The 20,229-nt window shown below is 36.1% G+C and overlaps 1 protein-coding gene across 1 annotated transcript in view; it reads left to right on the top strand.

Annotated features, from left to right (window-relative positions):
- Positions 1–20,229, top strand: part of CCNB3 (cyclin B3) — a 96,297-nt gene that overhangs the window by 11,522 nt on the left and 64,546 nt on the right. Inside the window, exon 2 of the mRNA XM_054544556.1 lies at positions 17,314–17,446. Within this exon, the coding sequence (XP_054400531.1) occupies positions 17,351–17,446 (96 nt within the window). The 5' untranslated portion in view covers positions 17,314–17,350. The remainder of the gene's footprint in view (positions 1–17,313; positions 17,447–20,229) is intronic.

Raw genomic sequence — 20,229 nt, forward strand, 5'->3', positions numbered from 1 at the left:
CATGAGTCACTGTGTCTGGCCTGGGGTGTGCTTTTTAAAATTCACTTTGCCAATATCTGTCTTTTAATTGTTTTACTTAATTTATTTACATTTAATATGATTATTGATATGTCATACCTTAAGTTTGCAATTTTTATTTTTTGTTTTCTGGTTATTCCTTCTAGTTTTCATTTTTATATTTTCTTTTTCTTTCTGCCTTCCAGTCAGTTACATGAACATTCACTATAATTCCATTTGGATGCATCTATAGTGGTTTTGAGTGTCTCTCTTCACATGGCTTTCATAGTGGTAGCTCTGGGTATTACTGTGTGTGTGTGTGTGTGTGTGTGTGTATGTGTATTTTCAGATTCTACTGGAGTTATCATTTCGCAGTTTGAGAGAGGTATAGAAACGTTTCCTTCCTTTACATCTCTTTATCCTCCTTTATTTTTTGATATTACTGTTTTTAACATTTCCTGTACCTACATTGAGAACCACATCAGACAATGTTCTAATTTTTGCCATAACTGTCAAACATATTTGAGAAAACTCAGGATCAGAAGGAAAGTCTGTTGAATTGACCCATACTTTGCTCTTTCTATTGTTCTTTCTTCCTGATGTTTTAAGATTCCTTCTTTTATACCTTTTATTTTTTTTAATTTGTAAATTTTCTATTCTATTGGGGTAGATTTACTGGCAACAAATTTTCTTAATTTTCCTTCATCTGAGAATGTCTTGATTTTCCCTTCACTCTTTTTTTTTTTTTGAGACAGTCTCCCTCTGTTGCCCAGGCTGGAGGGCAGTGGCACAATCTCGGCTCACTGCAACCTCCGCCTCCCAGTTCATGCCATTCTCCTGCCTCAGCCTCCTGAGTAGCTGGGACTACAGGTGCCCGCCACCACGCCCGGCTAATTTTTTGTATTTTTAGAAGAGACGGGGTTTCACCGTGTTAGCCAGGATGGTCTGCATCTCCTGACCTCGTGATCCGCCCGCCTTGGCCTCCCAAAGTGCTGGGATTACAGGCATGAGCCACCGCGCCCGGCCATTTTTCCCTTCACTCTTGAAGGATATTTTCCCTGGATATTGAATTCTGAGTTTACAGCTGTTTTCTTTTAGTTTTTGGAAAATATTGTGTCATCTTCTTCTGGGCTGCACAGTTTCTAATGAGAAATCTACTGTTATTCAGAAATTTTTACTTCTATTAGAAATATTTCATTCCCCTCTTGCTGCCTTCAAAGTTTTTTTCTGTGTTGTTAAGTTTCAGAAGTTTTATGATGTGTTTATTATGTTAATTACTTTGGGTTTATCCTGTTTACGATTTACTTAGCATCTTCAGTCTAGATTTATATCTCTCCCAGATTTGGGAAATTTTCGGTCTTATTTCTGAAACTAAGCATTTTTATAGTAAAGATTAATAGAAGTAGAATCTCTGGGTAAAAGGGTTCAAACATTTGAAATCCAACAGATATTTTCAAATAACCCTCCCAAAGTTTATGGCGGTTTTTATTTGCATCGACAGTGAATACAAATGACTGTTTACCCACTCGCCCATCAACAGAAGTTATTATCAATATATTAAACCTTTGTCAGTGTCCTAAACAAAAATAATCTATTGTTGTTTTAATCTGCATTTATTTTTAGTGAAATTGAACATATTTTCATGGTTAGTGGTCATTTGTATTTCTTTTCTAATTGTTCATTTTCTTGCCAATTTTTTTGATGGGAAGTTCATCTATTTTATTGATCATAGAGTTCTCGTACATTTTTTCGTATACTTTAAGTTCTAGGATACATGCGCAGATGGTGCAGGCTTGTTACATAGGTATACATGTGCCATGGTGGTTTGCTGCATCCATCAACCCATCATCTACATTAGGTATTTCTCCTAATGCTATTCCTCCCCTAGGCCCCCACCCCCGACTGGCCCCAGTGTGTGATGTTCCCCTCACTGTGTCCATGTGTTCTCATTTTTCAACTCCCAGTTATGAGTGAGAACATGTGGTGTTTGGTTTGCTGTTCCTGTGTTAATTTGCCTAGAATGATGGTATCCAGCTTCATCCATGTCCCTGCAAAGGACATGAACTCGTCCGTTTTTATGGCTGTATAGTATTCCATGGTGTATATGTGTCACATTTTCTTTATCCAGTATATCATTGATGGGCATTTGGGTTGGTTCCAAGTCTTTGCTATTGTGAATAGTGCCGCAATAAACATACGTGTGCATGTGTCTTTATAGTAGAATGATTTATAATCCTTTGGGCATATATCCAGTGATGGGATTGCTGAATCAAATGGTATTTCTGGTTCTAGGTCCTTGAGGAATTGCCACACTGTCTTCCACAATGGTTGAACTAATTTACACTCCCACCAAGTGTAAAAGCGTTCCTATTTTACCACATCCTCTGCAGCATCTGTTTCCTGACTTTTTAATGATCGCCATTCTAACTGGCATGAGATGGTATCTCATTGTGGCTTTGATTTGTATTTCTCTGGTGACCAGTGATGATGAGCTTTTTTTCATATGTTTGCTGGCCACATAAATGTCTTCTTTTGAGAAGTGTCTGTTCATATTCTTTGCTCATTTTTCGATGGGGTTGTTTGTTTTTTTCTTGTAAATTTGTTTAAATTCTTTGTAGATTCTGGATATTAGCCCTTTGTCAGATGGATAGATTGCAAAAATTTTCTCCCATTCTGTAGGTTGCCTTTTCACTCTTATGATAGTTTATTTTGCTGTACAGAAGCTCTTTAGTTTAATTAGATCCAATTTGTCAATTTTGGCTTTTGTTGCCATTGCTTTTGGTGTTTTAGTCATGAAGTCTTTGCCCATGCCTATGTTCTGAATGGTATTGCCTAGGTTTTCTTCTGGGGTTTTTATGGTTTTAGGTCTTACGTTTAAGTCTTTAATCCATCTTGAGTTAATTTTTGTATAAGGCATAAGGAAGGGGTCCAGTTTCAGTTTTCTGCATATGGCTAGCCAGTTTTCCCAACACCATTTATTAAATGGTGAATCCTTTCCCCATTGCTTGTTTTTGTCAGGTTTGTCAAAGATTGGATGGTTGTAGATGTGTGGCATTATTTCTGAGGCCTCTGTTCTGTTTTATTGGTCTATATATCTGTTTTGGTACCAGTACCATGTTGTTTTGGTTACTGTAGCCTTATAGTATAGTTTGAAGTCAGGTAGCATGATGCCTCCAGCTTTGTTCTTTTTGCTTAGGATTGTCTTGGCTATCTGGGCTCTTTTTTGTTTTCATATGAAATTTAAAGTAGTTTTTTTCTAATTCTGTGAAGAAAGTCAATGGTAACTTGATGAGGATAGCATTGAATCTATAAATTACTTTGGGCAGTATAGCCATTTTTACGATATTGATTCTTCCTATCCATGAGCATGGAATGTTTTTCTGTTTGTTTGTGTCCTCTCTTTTTTCCTTAAGCAGTGGTTTGTAGTTCTCCTTGAAGAGGTCCTTCAAATCCCTTGTAAGTTGTATTTCTAGGGATTTTATTCTCTTTGTAGCAATTGTGAATGGGCGCTCACTCAAGATTTGGCTCTCTGTTTGTCTCTTATTGGTGTATAGGAATGCTTGTGATTTTTGCACATTGATTCTGTATCCTCTGACTTTGCTGAACTTGCTTATCAGCTTAAGGAGATTTTGGGCTGAGACAATGGGGTTTTCTAAAGATACAGTCATGTCATCTGCAAACAGAGACAATTTGATTTCCTCTCTTCCTATCTGAATACGCTTTATTTCTTTCTCTTGCCTGATTGCCCTGGCCGGAACTTCCAATACTATGCTGAATAGGAGTGGTGAGAGAGGGCATCCTTGTCTTGTGCCGGTTTTCAAAGGGAATGTTTTCACCTTTTGCCCATTCAGTATGATATTTGCTGTGGGTTTGTCATAAATGGCTCTTATTATTTTGAGATACATTCCATCAGTACTTAGTTTATTGAGAGTTTTTAACATGAAGATGTGTTGAATTTTATTGAAGACCTTTTCTGCATCTATTGAGATAATCATGTGATTTTTGTCATTGGTTCTGTTTGTGTGATGGATTATGTTTATTGATTTGCGTATGTTGATGTGAACCATCCTTGCATCCCAGGGATGAAGCCAACTTGATCGTGGTGGATAAGCTTTTTGATGTGCTGCTGCATTTGGTTTGCCAGTATTTTATTGAGGATTTTTGCATCAATGTTTGTCAGGGATATTGGCCTGAAATTTTCTTTTCTTGTTCTGTCTCTGCCAGGTTTTGTTATCAGGATGATGCTGAACTCATAAAATGAGTTATGGAGGAGTACCTCTTTTTATATTGTTTGGAATAGTTTCAGAAGGAATGGTACCAGCTCCTCTTTGCACCTCTGGTAGAATGCGGTTGTGAATCCGTCTGGTCCTGGGCTTTTTTTGCTTGGTAGTCTTATTAGTTACTGCCTCAATTTCAGGACTTGTTGTTGGTCTATTCAGGGATTCGATTTCTTCCTAGTTTAGTCTTGGGAGAGTGTACATGTCCAGGAATGTATCCATTTCTTCTAGATTTTCTAGTTTATTTGCATAGAGGTGTTTATAGTATTCTCTGATGGTAGTTTGTACTTCTGTGGGATCAGTGGTGATATCCCCTTTATTGTTTTTTATTGTGTCTATTTGGTTCTTCTCTCTTTTCTTCTTTATTAGTCTGGCTAACAGTTTATCTATTTTGTTAATCTTTTCAAAAAACCAGCTCCTGTATTCTTTGATTTTTTGAAGGGTTTTTCATGTGTCTATCTCCTTCAGTTCTGCTCTGATCTTAGTTATTTCTTGTCTTCTGCTAGCTTTTGAATTTGTTTGCTCTCGCTTCTCTAGTTCTTTTAATTGTGATGTTAGGGTGTTGATTTTAGATCTTTCCTGCTTTCTCCTGTGGGCATTTAGTGCTATAAATTTCCCTCTAAACACTGCTTTAGCTGTGTCCCAGAGATTCTGGTATGTTGTGTCTTTGTTCTCATTGGTTTCAAAGAACTTACTTATTTCTGCCTTTTTTGTTATTTACCCAGTAGTCATTCAGGAGCAGGGTGTTCAGTTTCCATGTTGTGTGGTTTTGAGTGAGTTTCTTAATCTTGAGTACTAATTTGATTGCACTGTGGTCTGTCAGACTGTTATGATTTCCATTCTTTTGCATGTGCTGAGGAGTGTTTTACTTCCAAATATGTGGTCAATTTTAGAATAAGTGCAATGTGGTGCTGAGAAGAATGTATATTCTGTTGATTTGGGGTAGAGAGTTCTGTAGATGTCTATTAGGTCCACTTGGTCCAGAGCTGAGTTCAAGTCCTGAATATCCTTGTTAATTTTCTCTCTCATTGATTTGCCTAATATTGACAGTGGGGTGTTAAAGTCTCCCACTATTATTGTGTGGAGTCTAAGTCTCTGTAGGTTTCTAAGAACTTGCTTTATGAATCTGGGTGATCCTGTATTAGATGCTTATATATTTAGGATAGTTAGCTCTTCTTGTTGCACTGATCCCTTTACCATTATGTAATGCCCTTCTTTGTCTTTTTTGATCTTTGTTGGTTTAAAGTCTGTTTTATCAGAGACTAGATTTGCAACCCCTGCTTTTTTTGCTGTTAATTTGCTTGGTAAATATTCCTCCATCCCTTTATTTTGAGCCTATGTGTGTCTCTGCACGTGTGATGGATTTCCTGAATACAGCACACCAATGGGTCTTGACTCTTTATCCAAGTTGCCAATCTGTGTCTTTTAATTGGGGCATTTAACCCATTTACATTTAAGGTTAATATTGTTATGTGTGAATTTGATCCTGTCATTATGATCCTAGCTGGTTATTTTGCCTGTAGTTGATGTGGTTTCTTCATAGTGTTGATGTTCTTTACAATTTGGTATATTTTTGCAGTGGCTGGTACTGGTTTTTCCTTTCCATATTTAGTGCTTCCTTCAGGAGCTTTTGTAAGGCAGGCCTGGTGGTGACAAAAATCTCTCAGCATTTGCTTGTCTGTAAAGGATTTTATTTCTCCTTTGCTTATGAAGAGTAGTTTGGCTGGATATTAAATTCTGGGTTGAAAATCATTTTTTCAAGAATGTTGAATATTGGCCCTCACTCTCTTCTGGCCTATAGGGTTTCTGCAGAGAGATCTGCTGTTAGTCTGATGGGCTTCTCTTTGTGGGTAACCCGACCTTTCTCTGGCTTCCCTGAACATTTTTTCCTTCATTTCAACCTTGGCAAATCTGATGATTATGTGTCTTGGGGTTGCTCTTCTCAAGGAGTATCTTTGTGGTCTTCTCTGTATTTCCTGAATTTTAATGTTGGCCTGTCTTGCTAGGTTGGCGAAGTTCTCTTGAATAATATCTTGAAGAGTGTTTTCCATCTTGGTTCCATTCTCCCTGTCACTTTCAGGTACACGAATCAAATGTAGGTTTCATCTTTTTACATAGTCCCATATTTCCTGGAGGCTTTGTTGGTTCCTTTTCTTTCTTTTTTCTCTAATCTTGTCTTCACACTTTATTTCATTAAGTTGATCTTCAATCTCTGATATCCTTTATTCCGCTTGATTGATTTGGCTACTGATACTTGTGCATGCTTCACGAAGTTCTCATGCTGTGTTTTTCAGATCCATCAGGTCATTTATGTTCTTCTCTAAACTGGTTATTCTAGTTAGCAGTTCCTGTAACCTTTCATCAAGGTTCTTAGCTTCCTTGCATTGGGTTAGAACATGTTCCTTTAGCTCGGAGGAGTTTGTTATTACCCACCTTCTGAAGCCTACTTCTGTCAAATCATCAAACTCATTCTCTGTCCAGTTTGTTCCCTTGCTGGCGAGGAGCTGTGATCCTTTAGAGGAGAAGAGGTGTTCTGGTTTTTGGAATTTTCAGCCTTTTTGAGCTGGGTTTTCCTCATCTTCGTGGATTTATCTACCTTTGGTTTTTGATGTTGGTGACCTTCGGATGGGGTTTCTGTGTGGACATCCTTCTTGTTGATGTTGACACTATTCCTTTCTGTTTGTTAGTTTTCCTTCTAACAGTCAGGCCCTTCTGCTGCAGGTCTGCTGGAGTTTGCTGGAGTTCCACTCCAGACCCTGTTTGCTTGGATATCACCAGCAGAGGCTGCAGAAAAGCAACGATTACTGCCTGTTTCTTCCTCTGAAAGCTTCATCCCAGAGGGGCACTGACCAGATGCCAGCCAGAGCTCTCCTGTATGAGGTGTCTGTCGACCCCTGCTGGGAGGTGTCTCCCAGTCAGGGGGGAAGGGGGTCAGAGACCCATTTGAGAAGGCAGTCTGTCCTTTATCAGAGCTGGAACACTGTGCTGGGAGATCTGCTGCTCACTTCAGAGCCAACAGGCAGGAACGTTTAAGTCTGCTGAAGCTGTGCCCGCAGCTGCCATTTCCCTCAGGTGCTCTGTCCCAGGGAGAAGGGAGTTTTATCTATAAGCCCATGACTGGGGCTGCTGCCTTTCTTTCAGAGATGCCCTGCCCAGAGAAGAGGAATCTAGAGAGCTTGTTCTACATTTTGGAAAGTATTCTTTTGTCATTGGTAGTCTTTTTTTTCTTTTGCCAGTATGTTGTTAGGTTTTTTTAACCTTGCTTTGCTGTTTGTTGTGCCAAACATAAATTTTAAAATTTTTAGCTACTAACAATTTATCATCTTGTTTTGAAAGTTTTTTTTCCTTCTGCAAAATTATAAAAATATTCTTTTATAGTTTGGTATTTTCATGGTTCTGTTTTAAATTCAAATCTTGGATCCATCTGTAATATACTTTCATGTAAAAGTGAGGTAGATTATAATAGATCTTTTCTATTACACTTTAATACAGTGGTATAGGGAGGAGAAAGGAGTTTATGAGAATGTTGTATACCTGGGACGAGTGAAATATTGACAAATTGTGGAGTCAAAGGGCTGTCTTCTCTTTTCTCAGTGTCATCTCTGGATGGTACCCAAAGAAAAGTTTAAGTCAACTGGAGGTATGCCAGCTAAGGGAAAAATATGTTTAAAAATACTCCACCTGGGACCAGTAAATGAGTAAATTCCATTGCTCTTATTTGTTATTAAATTTTCCAAGGTTTTCTGTGAAGTTTTCTCCTTGGATCACATGGAAATACGTCTTGAACATGCTTTTAAAGGCAAGTTGATGAATGATCTCTTTTGCAATATTTTGATTCTAATATAATCTCTGTATTTTGTCTAACATTGCTAACTCTATATTTTGTATACAGCTTTGTGTAATTAAAAAGTTAATAAATTCAAATGGTTGTTGTGGTGTTATAAGCCACTAAAAAAAAATTTTTTTTGAAAAATCACAACTTTTACTCAATAAGTTTTTGTTGTTGTTGATGTGAAAAGCTAGGAAAAAATAGGAGAAATGAAACTGCTTCTTTTGTGATTTTTGTGTTGCTGTTGTTTTGGTGGATAGACCTTTTCCTCTCATGACTAAAGACTTACGGTGACTTGTGTTAATGCTGGGATGCTTTATGTGCATCCCAGTGGGATACTTGCCTACAATGATGACCTTTACAAGAAGATTCTCATTTACTTAGTGAACAAATATTTTTCAGTTATCTATCAAGGAGGCAGATATGGGGTGGTGGTTATGTTTGTCCTCTGGAATCAGACTACTTGTGTTTAAATTCCAGTCTGATCACTTATTAGCTGTGTGATCTTGGGAAAGTTACTAAACTTTTCCATGTCTCAGGATCCTCATCTGCAAATGGGGATATTAATACCTTACAGGATTTTTGTGAATGTTAGAACAGTTTCGAACATATAGTAAATAATTTATAAACGTGAGCTTTTGTTAATGCTTATCACTGGAGATAGAGCACAACATGTATGGTCCTACTCTTTATGAACCTTGCATTCTTGAGACATTAAAAATTACAAATTGCAGTATTACTCCTTAAAAAGTTAAGGGGCTGAATATAATGGAGTGGGAGAAGAATCCTCCTTTAAATAACATGGGCAGGGAAGGCCTCTCTGAAGAGGGAACATTTAAGCTGAGACTTGATCCTTGAGAAAAAACTTGCAATTTTAAAAATAGAGGGAAGAATGTTCCAGGCTGCAGGAACATCTTGTACAAAAATACCAGGTAGAGAGAGTTTGGTAAATTCAAATATTTGAAAGGAGAATATTATGGTGGGAGAGCAGGGAATGTGAAATGCAGTTTATGAAGTGAGGTTGATGAGGTAGGCAGGACCTTGTAGACCAGGGTAGGTAGTTAGGATTTTTATTTTAAATTCTGTGGGAAATTACTGAAGAAGGGAGGGACACGATACCATTTTTCTTTTTAAAAAAGATTGCTCTTGTTGTTGTGTTGTATTTGTATCAGAGAAAGGTAAATTTTGGAAATGGGAAAAACAGCTTTGAGGCTCTTGACAGTGAGCCAAAGGAGAGCCTAGGTGGCAGTGGAGATGGAGAGACATTGATGGATATAGATATATTTTGAGGTCAAATCAACAAAGGTGATGGAAAAAAGTTAGAATCATAGACGATACCCAGCTTTCTGGCTTCAGTAACAGGTTTGATGTGGTACCAATTTCTGAAAGTGGGGGATACTGAGAAAAGGATCAGGTTTGGGGAGGGGCTTGACAATTCAAAGTTCTATTGTGAACAAACTGAATTTGAGGTGTCTATTAGACATCCAAGTGGAGATGTGGAGTAGTAATTTGGATTCATGAACCTGGAGTTTAGGGCCAGCTTTTAGATGATATTTAAAGTCATGTATCTGGATGAGATAACCTAGGGAGATTAAAAAGAGAAGAGGGCCTGGGATCATATATATAGAATATCTATCTATCTATCAATATAGATATATATAGAATATCTATCTATCAATATAGATATATATAGAATATCTATCTACAAATATAGATATATATAGAATATCTATCTACAAATATAGATATATATAGAATATCTATCTACAAATATAGATATATATAGAATATCTATCTACAAATATAGATATATATAGAATATCTATCTACAAATATAGATATATAGAATATCTATCTACCTATATAGATATATATAGAATATCTATCTACCTATGGAGATATATATAGAATATCTATCTATAAATATATATATGGAATATCTATCTATACATATATATATGGAATATCTATAAATATATATATGGAATATCTATCTATAAATATATATGGAATATCTATCTATAAATATATATATGGAATATCTATCTATAAATATATATATGGAATATCTATCTATAAATATATATAGATATATATCTATCTATATATATAGAATGTATATCTATCTATAAATATATATAGATATATATCTATCTATGAATATATATAGATATATATCTATCTATAAATATATATAGATATATATCTATCTATAAATATAGATAGATATATATCTATCTATAAATATATATATAGATATATATCTATCTATAAATATAGATAGATATATATCTATCTATGAATATAGATATAGAATAGATCCATATATACATATATAGATATAGAATAGATCCATATATACATATATAGATATAGAATAGATCCATATATACATATATATAGAATAGATCCATATATACATATATAGATATAGAATAGATCCATATATACATATATAGATATAGAATAGATCCATATATACATATATAGATATAGAATAGATCCATATATACATATATATAGAATAGATCCATATATACATATATAGATATAGAATAGATCCATATATACATATATAGATATAGAATAGATCCATATATACATATATAGATATAGAATAGATCCATATATACATATATAGATATAGAATAGATCCATATATACATATACAGATATGGAATAGATCCATATATACATATACAGATATGGAATAGATCCATATATACATATACAGATATAGAATAGATCCATATATACATATATAGATATAGAATAGATCCATATATACATATATAGATATGGAATAGATCCATATATACATATATAGATATGGAATATATCCATATATAGATATAGAATATATCTATAAATATATATATAGGTATAGAATATATCTATAAATATATAGATATATAGGTGTAGAATATATCTATAAATATATAGATATATAGGTGTAGAATATATCTATAAATATATAGATATATAGGTGTAGAATATATCTATAAATATATAGATATATAGGTGTAGAATATATCTATAAATATATAGATATATAGGTGTAGAATATATCTATAAATATATAGATATATAGGTGTAGAATATATCTATATATAGAATATATAGATATATAGATATGGAATATATCTATATATAGATATGGAATATATCTACATATATGGATATGGAATATATCTACATATATGGATATGGAATATATCTACATATATGGATATGGAATATATCTACATATATGGATATGGAATATATCTACATATATGATGTAGAATATATCTACATATATGATATAGAATATATCTACATATATGGATATAGAATATATCTATATCTATGGATATACAATATATCTATGGATATACAATATAGATGTAGATATAGAATATATCTATATATATAGATGTAGAATATATCTACATGTAGATATAGAATATATCTACATATAGATATAGATATATCTATATATATTCCATATCTATATATAGATATATTCTATATATAGATATAGAATATATATCTATATATAGATATGGAATATATAGCTATATATAGATATAGAATATATAGCTATATATAGATATAGAATATATAGCTATATATAGATATAGAATATATAGCTATATATAGATATAGAATATATAGCTATATATAGATATCGAATATATAGCTATATATAAATATGTAGATATCGAATATATAGCTATATATAAATATGTAGATATCGAATATATAGCTATATATAAATATGTAGATATCGAATATATAGCTATATATAAATATGTAGATATCGAATATATAGCTATATATAAATATGTAGATATCGAATATATAGCTATATATAAATATGTAGATATCGAATATATAGCTATATATAAATATGTAGATATCGAATATATAGCTATATATAAATATGTAGATATCGAATATATATATAAATATGTAGATATATATAGAATATGTATCTATATACAAATATATATATCTATATATAGAATATATTCTATATATAAATATATATAGAATATATATATTCTATACATATAAATATATATAGAATATATATATTCTATACATATAAATATATATAGAATATATAATTTCTATATAGAATATAGAATATAAATATATATAGAATATATTCTATATATATAAATATATAGAATATATTCATATATATATAAATATATATAGAATATATTCATATATATATAAATATATATAGAATATATATAATATATAGATATATATCCATATAAATATATATAGATAAATATTCTATATATAAATATATATAGATATATATTCTATATATTATATATGTCTATATAGAAATATACATATAGAATATATATCTATAGTGTATATATATAGAATATACAGAGTATATATGTAGAATAGAGTATATATAAAATATATATAGAGTATATATATATAGAATATATATAGAGTATATATATAGAATATATATAGAGTATATATATAGAGTATATATATAGAGTATATATATAGAATATATATAGAGTATATATATAGAGTATATATATAGAGTATATATATAGAATATATATAGAGGATATATATAGAATATACATAGATATATATAGAATATATAGAGTATATATATAGAATATATATAGAGTATATATATAGAATATGTATATATAGAATATACATATAGAATATATATAGAATATATATAGATAATATACATAGAATATATAGAGAATATATATGGAGAATATATATAGAATATATATAGAGAATATATATAGAGAATATATAGAGAATATATATAGAGAATATAGAGAATATATGTAGAGAGAATATATATAGAGAATATATGTAGAGAGAATATATATAGAGAATATATATAGAGAGAATATATATATATATATATAGAATATATATATATTCTAGTTCCTGGCACAAAGCAGGTGATCAATAAATATTTGTTAAACAATTGAACTAATGTATGAATGAAATGAATGAGATATTGAGCTATTAGCAAACTACAATTTTGTCATCTGTAAAATGGCAATAATACAAGTATCTTGTTTTTGGACAGGATTTAAAGCAATAAAAAATTTTATAGTGGGTAGCACGTGCTGAATTAACTTAACTACTATTAGCTCTCTGCACTTCGGGTGCTCATTCATAAAATAGGGGCAGTAACTTCTGCCTTGCTTCCTTCACAAGGCTATTTGTGAAGCCTTCAGGAATTAATGCTTGACTCTATAAGTGGTTATTAATATTAATGTTTTAATAGGCCCGTACCTGCATCATACAGCTGCTCTGCTCTTCCCATCCTCTGGCAAGATTATTTAAATGAAAACGCGTCTGTTATTTTATTTTTTTGAGACAGGGTCTCAGTCTGTCACCCAGGCTGGAGAACAGTGGCACTGCAATTCTGCCTCCCAGGCTCAAGTGATCCTACCACCTCAGCCTTCCAAGTGGCTGGAACTGTAGGTACGCGCCACTACGCCCCGACTAATTTTTGTATCTTTTGTAGAGACGGGGTTTTTCCACGTTGCCCAGGCTTATCTCCAACTCCTGTGCTCAAGCGATCTGCCCCAACTTGCTCTCCCAAAGAGCTGGGAGTACCGGAGTAGGCCACCGCGCCTGGCCAAAAACTCGTCTTTAAAGAGACCCGATACTCCCTGCGTGTCAGCCCAGCCTGGTCCAACCAATTATACTAGAAACAACACCCTACTGCGAGGTCCTTCACGGGCCGAGTTGGATTTTAAAATACCCAGCTCCACCCCTTCCTGTTAGGCATTCGCGTGTCGCAGCTGTGCACGCTGATTGGTCCTCTGCTGGCCAATCACCACTGCACTTCATGACGGCTGAAGTTTTCAAAATCCCAACTGGGCTGGTGGAGGGGTGCAGGAGTCAGGTTGAGACGGACTCGAGTCGCTATAGTAAAGAGCTCCGTTCATTTCCTTGGCCTCTCCTGGTCTAGGGGTGCGTCGATGGTCTTTGCTGTCTGTCCTCAATCTCAGTGTGAGGTAGGCGCCTTTGGGCAAGTACTGCTGGCTCCAGCGTCCGGCTCTGTCGCCTGCCAGTGGGTCCTTGGGCGTCACTGCAGCCCCTTGCTGAATTCTGTTGCTGGGATGCGCGGCGTTCCTGTAAGGAAACTTTTCAATCTCCTGTCGATCAGCAGCCTGTGGAGTGAGCCCTGTACAAGGTTGGGCAGGGGGAGTGTTTTTTAAGGAGTGAGATGGCAAAGCAAACGAGACTGGGTCCCAGCTTTTAGATGGAGCAATTAGTACACGTGCCTGTATCAGAGTACTTTTACAAAACGTTTTTTCACAAGTGAAAGTGTGCAGGATTAATTTCATCTACAAGTGCAGAGGGATCAGACATATTTAAGTCATAGAATGCTACTTGCAGCATGTCTTTTGAGCTACAGGTTGAAGGATATGAAGGGAGGGTGGACACATGTGTCCTCACTCTATTGTTAACCCTTTATCTTCACTGGCTCTTTTCTGTTCCCACCGGCAACCACCTTCAGCTTTGGCTTTCTCACCACCCTCTGCTACGCTTAGAATCGTAGAAGATCAGAGGTAGAAGGGACCCTAGAACAGCGGCGCTTAGATCTTAACGTGCATAGAAATCACCTGGGGATATTGTTAATTTGCAGATTTTGATTTGATGGGTCCAGTTTGGGGCCTGAGGTTTTAAATTGCTAACAAATTTCCAGGTGATGCTAATGTTGCTTGTCCATTGACCACATTGAATAGCGACGAGGCTCTAGTTCCACTGCTTCATTTTATTGGGTGGGAAAACTGGGTCCCAGAGAGGGAAAGGGACTTGCCCAGTGTCACCCAGCCAACTAAGAGCAGGGCCAGGACTAGACCTTAGGCATCCTTCCCAACCCAGTGCTGTTTTATTGATACAATGCTGTATTCTCTCCCCAGAGCCTTGCTGTCTGTAACCTGCCTTTATATTAAAAAATGAAGTTGCTACTACTTCCTGTAGACTGTTTTGATCAGCTTAGTCCTGCTGCCCCTGTGTTGGTTTCAGCACCAGCCCTGGGAGGTCCAATGGAGTCTGCAACACTTGCCAGTGTGTATGTAGGGGACATGGAAAGTCTGAAAAGGGGAAAGGATTCTAATTTTCTTGCCCGAGGCTTAGGGTTCTGTAGGTGGCAGAAGTTGAGAGTGTTCCACAGAGAGTGTCCTTTTATGACAGGATCTTGTTGATAGTGTCAATCCCCTCTCCTCCCCTTCCCCCCAGGAAAATTAGTTTACCTAAGTCAGTGCATCTGTCCCTCAATGCAAATGATTAGTGTTCAGGATAATGAATGGGGTATAGACCATCATTTAAATAACCTTATTTTCTCTGAGATTTAGTTAACCTGTATGTTATCAGCTGAGAGTTTTCTAGCCTGTGGACTCCGTATTTATTTTTCCTTTTAAAAGGTAAATGTTTCAGAGTGTGAGTCTTTGGTCATCCATAAAAAAAATTTATGAGGCGTAAATAATAATAGTGGAGTAAGTGATTTTCATACAGTGCAGTTAAGGGTGGGTGCACCCAATTTGGCTTTATTGCTGCTTGGCTGAGGTTTGAGGAATGAGATGGAATATACGTTTGGATTTGATAGAAGAAGAGGGGAGTAAGACAGTATTTACTAAATGCCTGCCATGCATCAGGTTTCATACATGTAAATTTGCATTTGAGCCACACAAGTCCTCTGCAAGTAAGTGGTGTTATAGCTGTTTTGAAAATGAGGAAACTGAGGCTCAGAAATGCTAAGTTGGCTGGCTTAGAAGTCCAGTTATTCAAACTCCAAGACCTGTGCTCATTCTACCTCCTCATACTATGGCCTTTCACTGTTTTGGAATGTTTTTGAGTGTGATCAAAGAGACTTCATGGTATTTTAGAAATTGCCCTGGAAAAAGCTGGGCAGTCTATGCCCCTTAATAGTTTGTCCTGGGTAGTAAGTTACTTAATTCATCTGAGACTGTAAAATAGAATTGTACCTGCCTTGCTTAGCCTCATGGTTTTGTTGTGAGAATCAACTGAGGTAACAAATGTGAATGCATATACTTATACTGGCTTTTCCTCACCTACAAAATGTTTCATCCTTCTCCATCCAAAGCAAAACCCAAATCAGGCTTTCTCCTTTCTTAAACTTTCCCCTCAAGCTGCAGACTTTTCTGTTTCCTTTTCTTACCAGCCTGGCCCCAGCCTAGCTTTTCAGCCTCATTCTAACCCCTCCCCAACATGTTATTTATGCTCCCTACTCCAGACAACTAGGACATCCCTGAACTCTGTATGTTCATGCCTCTGCCTGGGCTCAGGCTTTCTTTGCCTGGAAACCTCCAGTCAACCTGGGAACCTGTTTGTCATTTTAAGTCCTGATCACATGTTACTTCCTTTGTGAAGCCTTCCTCCAGCCCCTGTCTCCAATAAGATTACTGACTTTCCATTATGTTTCTATAGCACTTAGTTTGCGCTGCTATAAAGTGCCATGGACTGGGTGGCATTTAGTTCTCACAGTTCTGGAGGCTGGGAAATCCAAGATCAAGTTCTTATGTCAAATGATTTTTTAATAAGTTAGTTTATTTTGCTATAATCTCATCTTTTGAATTTTTTGTTCCTTCCAGGTGTCTGGAACTGGATTACAGTTTCTTCTGATTGAACGCAGCCTTTGAATGCTGCCTGGCCTATCGTGAATACATGTGTGTGCAGTTATTGCTTTCTCTGTAGGGTCATAATTGCTTTGCCAGGACCCCATGCCTTTTAAAGAACATTGGCTCTACCAGCTTGCCTCCATACTATGTGAGCTGTCATGTTCTTCATTGTTTTCAATGCAAAACTCCTATGTAATTTGTCCCCAGTGTTGCTAGGCCTAAACTAGGGGCTAGACAACATCCTGGCGTTCACAGAGGATGGTAGGCACTGTGCTTGGCTTTTTACATAAAGTGTCTCATTTAATTTGAACAACACCCTGCAGAGATAGGTATACTTATCTCCATTTTACAGATGAGGTAACTGAAGCCCAGAGATTTTAAGTCAGTCACTTGCCTGAGGTTAATTGTGATAAAACCAAGATTTGAATCCAGATCTCCCCAACATCAAAGTCTGTTTTCTCCTAGGGATGCTATAGATAGACTGGGTTTTCTCAAGAATTTTCAGAGAATTTATGGTGTTTCTGGTGAATGGTGTTAAAGAGCCTCTTTCTGATTGCAGCCCTGCCTTGGACAAGACGCAGCTGAATCTGTAAGAGATGCTACTGCCACTACCACCCCAGAGCTCCAAACCTGTGCCTAAGAAATCTCAGTCCAGCAAAATTGTGCCCAGTCATCATGACCCATCTGAAAAGGTTAGAGCAAGCTGTCTTTCCCAACAATATCTTTGGTAGTCTCTTCCTGTGTTGGCTCAGTACCTATCCTCACCTGTGAGTCTTTTGAAATATGTCTGCTTTAACCTGAGAAAGTGGGGAGGGGTGGCAGCCCTTGTAGTTGGAGAATGTCAGCAAATTAGAACTTGGGGAGAAAGTGTGGACTCTTCTTTCCCATAAAGGCAGGGCTCAAATGAAGGCCACCCTCCATAACCCTCAAAACTGAACAACACTCAGTCCTCATTAATGATCATGTCTATATTCTTACTTTCTCTGAGAAGCTCCAAGCACCTTGCTGAAAGACTGGTACATTCTGGGGAGAGTATGAAGATTATATCAGCACATATATTATGCTTTTTATAGCTATTAAATTTGAAGAATGGGTATATTTTGACTCTGCTGTTTTGACTTTATTGATAGTTTGATATTCTCACCTTAGGATATTCTGTGTTCATCATCATACATATTTTAATCAGAATTATACTAGCACTGATGAATTGGCGTCAAGAGAGTATTTCCTGGAGCAAAACATCATTAGGTGAATTTAATTTTCTTGATTGGTTTTCTCTGCGCACAGATAAACATTTTCTAATCTTGCTTATTTTACTAAAATGATTTTCACCAAGGTGCCAAATTTTTTCTTATGTAAATTTTTCGAGAAAGATTTGATATATTGATCAGATTTTTGTCAACATCAAATTTTCGGATTAGTGTTCTGCCATTGTAACTTTTCTTTAGTGGCAATTATTTTTCCAAAACCAACTTTCTTGGAGTACATTTTGCAAATCTAAGTTTTACTGAGTTCAGTTTCAGCTATAATTTTATTTGGAGTCAATTATTTCTACCAGTAATATTAAATAGGAATTGGATAACACTTTATTTCTTAGCTAATTTCTGAGAAAATAATGTTTCATTTTTGGCTAATTTCTAGTAGGATTATTTATCATCAGCTAGATGAAAGACTAATAGCTTACTTATGTCTTGGCTTAATCAATTAGAAAATGGAAGTAATTATTCTCAGCTTGTTTTGTTTTGTTTTGAGATGGAGTCTCACTCAGTCACCCAGGCTGGAGTGCAGTGGCACGATCTCGGCTCACTGCAATCTCCGCCTCCTGGGTTTAAGCAATTCCCTGCCTCAGCGTCCTGAGTAGCTGGGATTACAGGCGCCTGCCACCATGCCCGGCTTATTTTTGTATTTTTAGTAGAGACGGGGTTTCACCATCTTGGCCAGGCTGGTCTTGAACTCCTGACGTCGTGATCCACCCGCCTCGGCCTCCCAAAGTGCTGGGATTGGGATTACAGGCCTGAGCCACTGTGCCTGGCCCTCAGCTCGTATTTTTTGTTGCTGTTGTTGTTTGTTTGTTTTTTTGAGACGGAGTCTTGCTCTGTCACCAGGCTGGAGTGCAGTGACACGATCTCGGCTCACTGCAACCTCTGCCTCCCAGGTTCAAGCAATTCTCCTGCCTCAGCCTTCTGAGTAGCTGGGACTACAGGCATGCGCCACCGTGCCCAGCTAATTTTTGTATTTTTAGTAGAGACGGGGTTTCCCGTGTTGGCCAGAATGGTCTCAATCACTTGACCTCATGATCCATCCGCCTCAGCCTCCCAAAGTGCTGGGACTACAGGTATGAGCCGCCGCGTCCGGCCCCAGCTCTTTCAAGATTGCTCTCTGTGCTGGTTTGGTTTATTGTGTCATGAATCCAATTCTGGTAACTCACTGTGCCATGTATTAAGTGTTAATGGTACAGCTGGAGAACAGAGCAAATGGTCTGATCCCAGTGTCCTGCTTCACATTATAACAGCTCTCTGATACAAGTAGGGCGGGTTTGTTCTCAGAATTTCATAAGGGCAGTCTGAGCCTTAGGAGATTTTTACCACATAAAGCTGTTAGAGGGTAGAAGACTCCTATAGTGTGATTTGCCCTAACCTCTAACCCTATAGAGATGGTCTTACTCATTTGGGAATGGGGTAAGGCAAGCACAGATACAGAATATGTGGGAAAAAAGTCCCTTCTGCTTTAAAATATTCATTCCTCTTCCCTTCCCCGGCCCCTCCTTTATATATACTAACAATCAGAGATTAATCTGGATTACTAAACTTTGTTTTTAATATAACATTTTCCTTGTGAGGTTTACAATCATATCAGACTACATTATTTTAAATACTATTTCTGCCCATTTACAGTTCATACGAACTTTTAAAAAACATGTATTATTTAATCTTCAAGGACTGTAAGGCAAGTTATCCAGCTTTACTGATAAGAAAATTGAGGATTAGAGATTAAGTGACTTGTCCAAGGTCAACAGTTAGTAAAGAGCTGATCCTGGAGCAGTATCTAGATATGTGTGCTATTATCCTTACTGGTAATGTCTTTTAAAACGGGTCCCCAACCCCTGGGCCATGTACCAGTACTAGTCTGTGGCCTGTTAAGAACCCAACTGTACAGCAGGAGGTGAGCAGTGAGTGAGCAAAGCTTCATCTGTATTTATAGCCACTCCCCATTGCTCATATTACTTCCTGAGCTCCACCTCCTGTCAGATCAGCAGTGGCATTAGATTCTCATAGAAGCATGAACCCTATTGTGAACTGCTCATGCGAGGGGTCAAGGTTGCGTGCTCCTTGTGAGAATCTAATGCCGTATGATCTGTCACTGTCTCCCATTTCCCCCAGATGGGACTATCTAGTTGCAGGAAAACAAGCTCAGGGCTCCCACTGATTCTACATTATGGCGAGTTATATAATTATTTCATTATATATTACAATGT

This window comes from Pongo abelii, chromosome X, assembly GCF_028885655.2.
Source record: "Pongo abelii isolate AG06213 chromosome X, NHGRI_mPonAbe1-v2.0_pri, whole genome shotgun sequence".
Classification (NCBI taxonomy): domain Eukaryota; kingdom Metazoa; phylum Chordata; class Mammalia; order Primates; family Hominidae; genus Pongo; species Pongo abelii.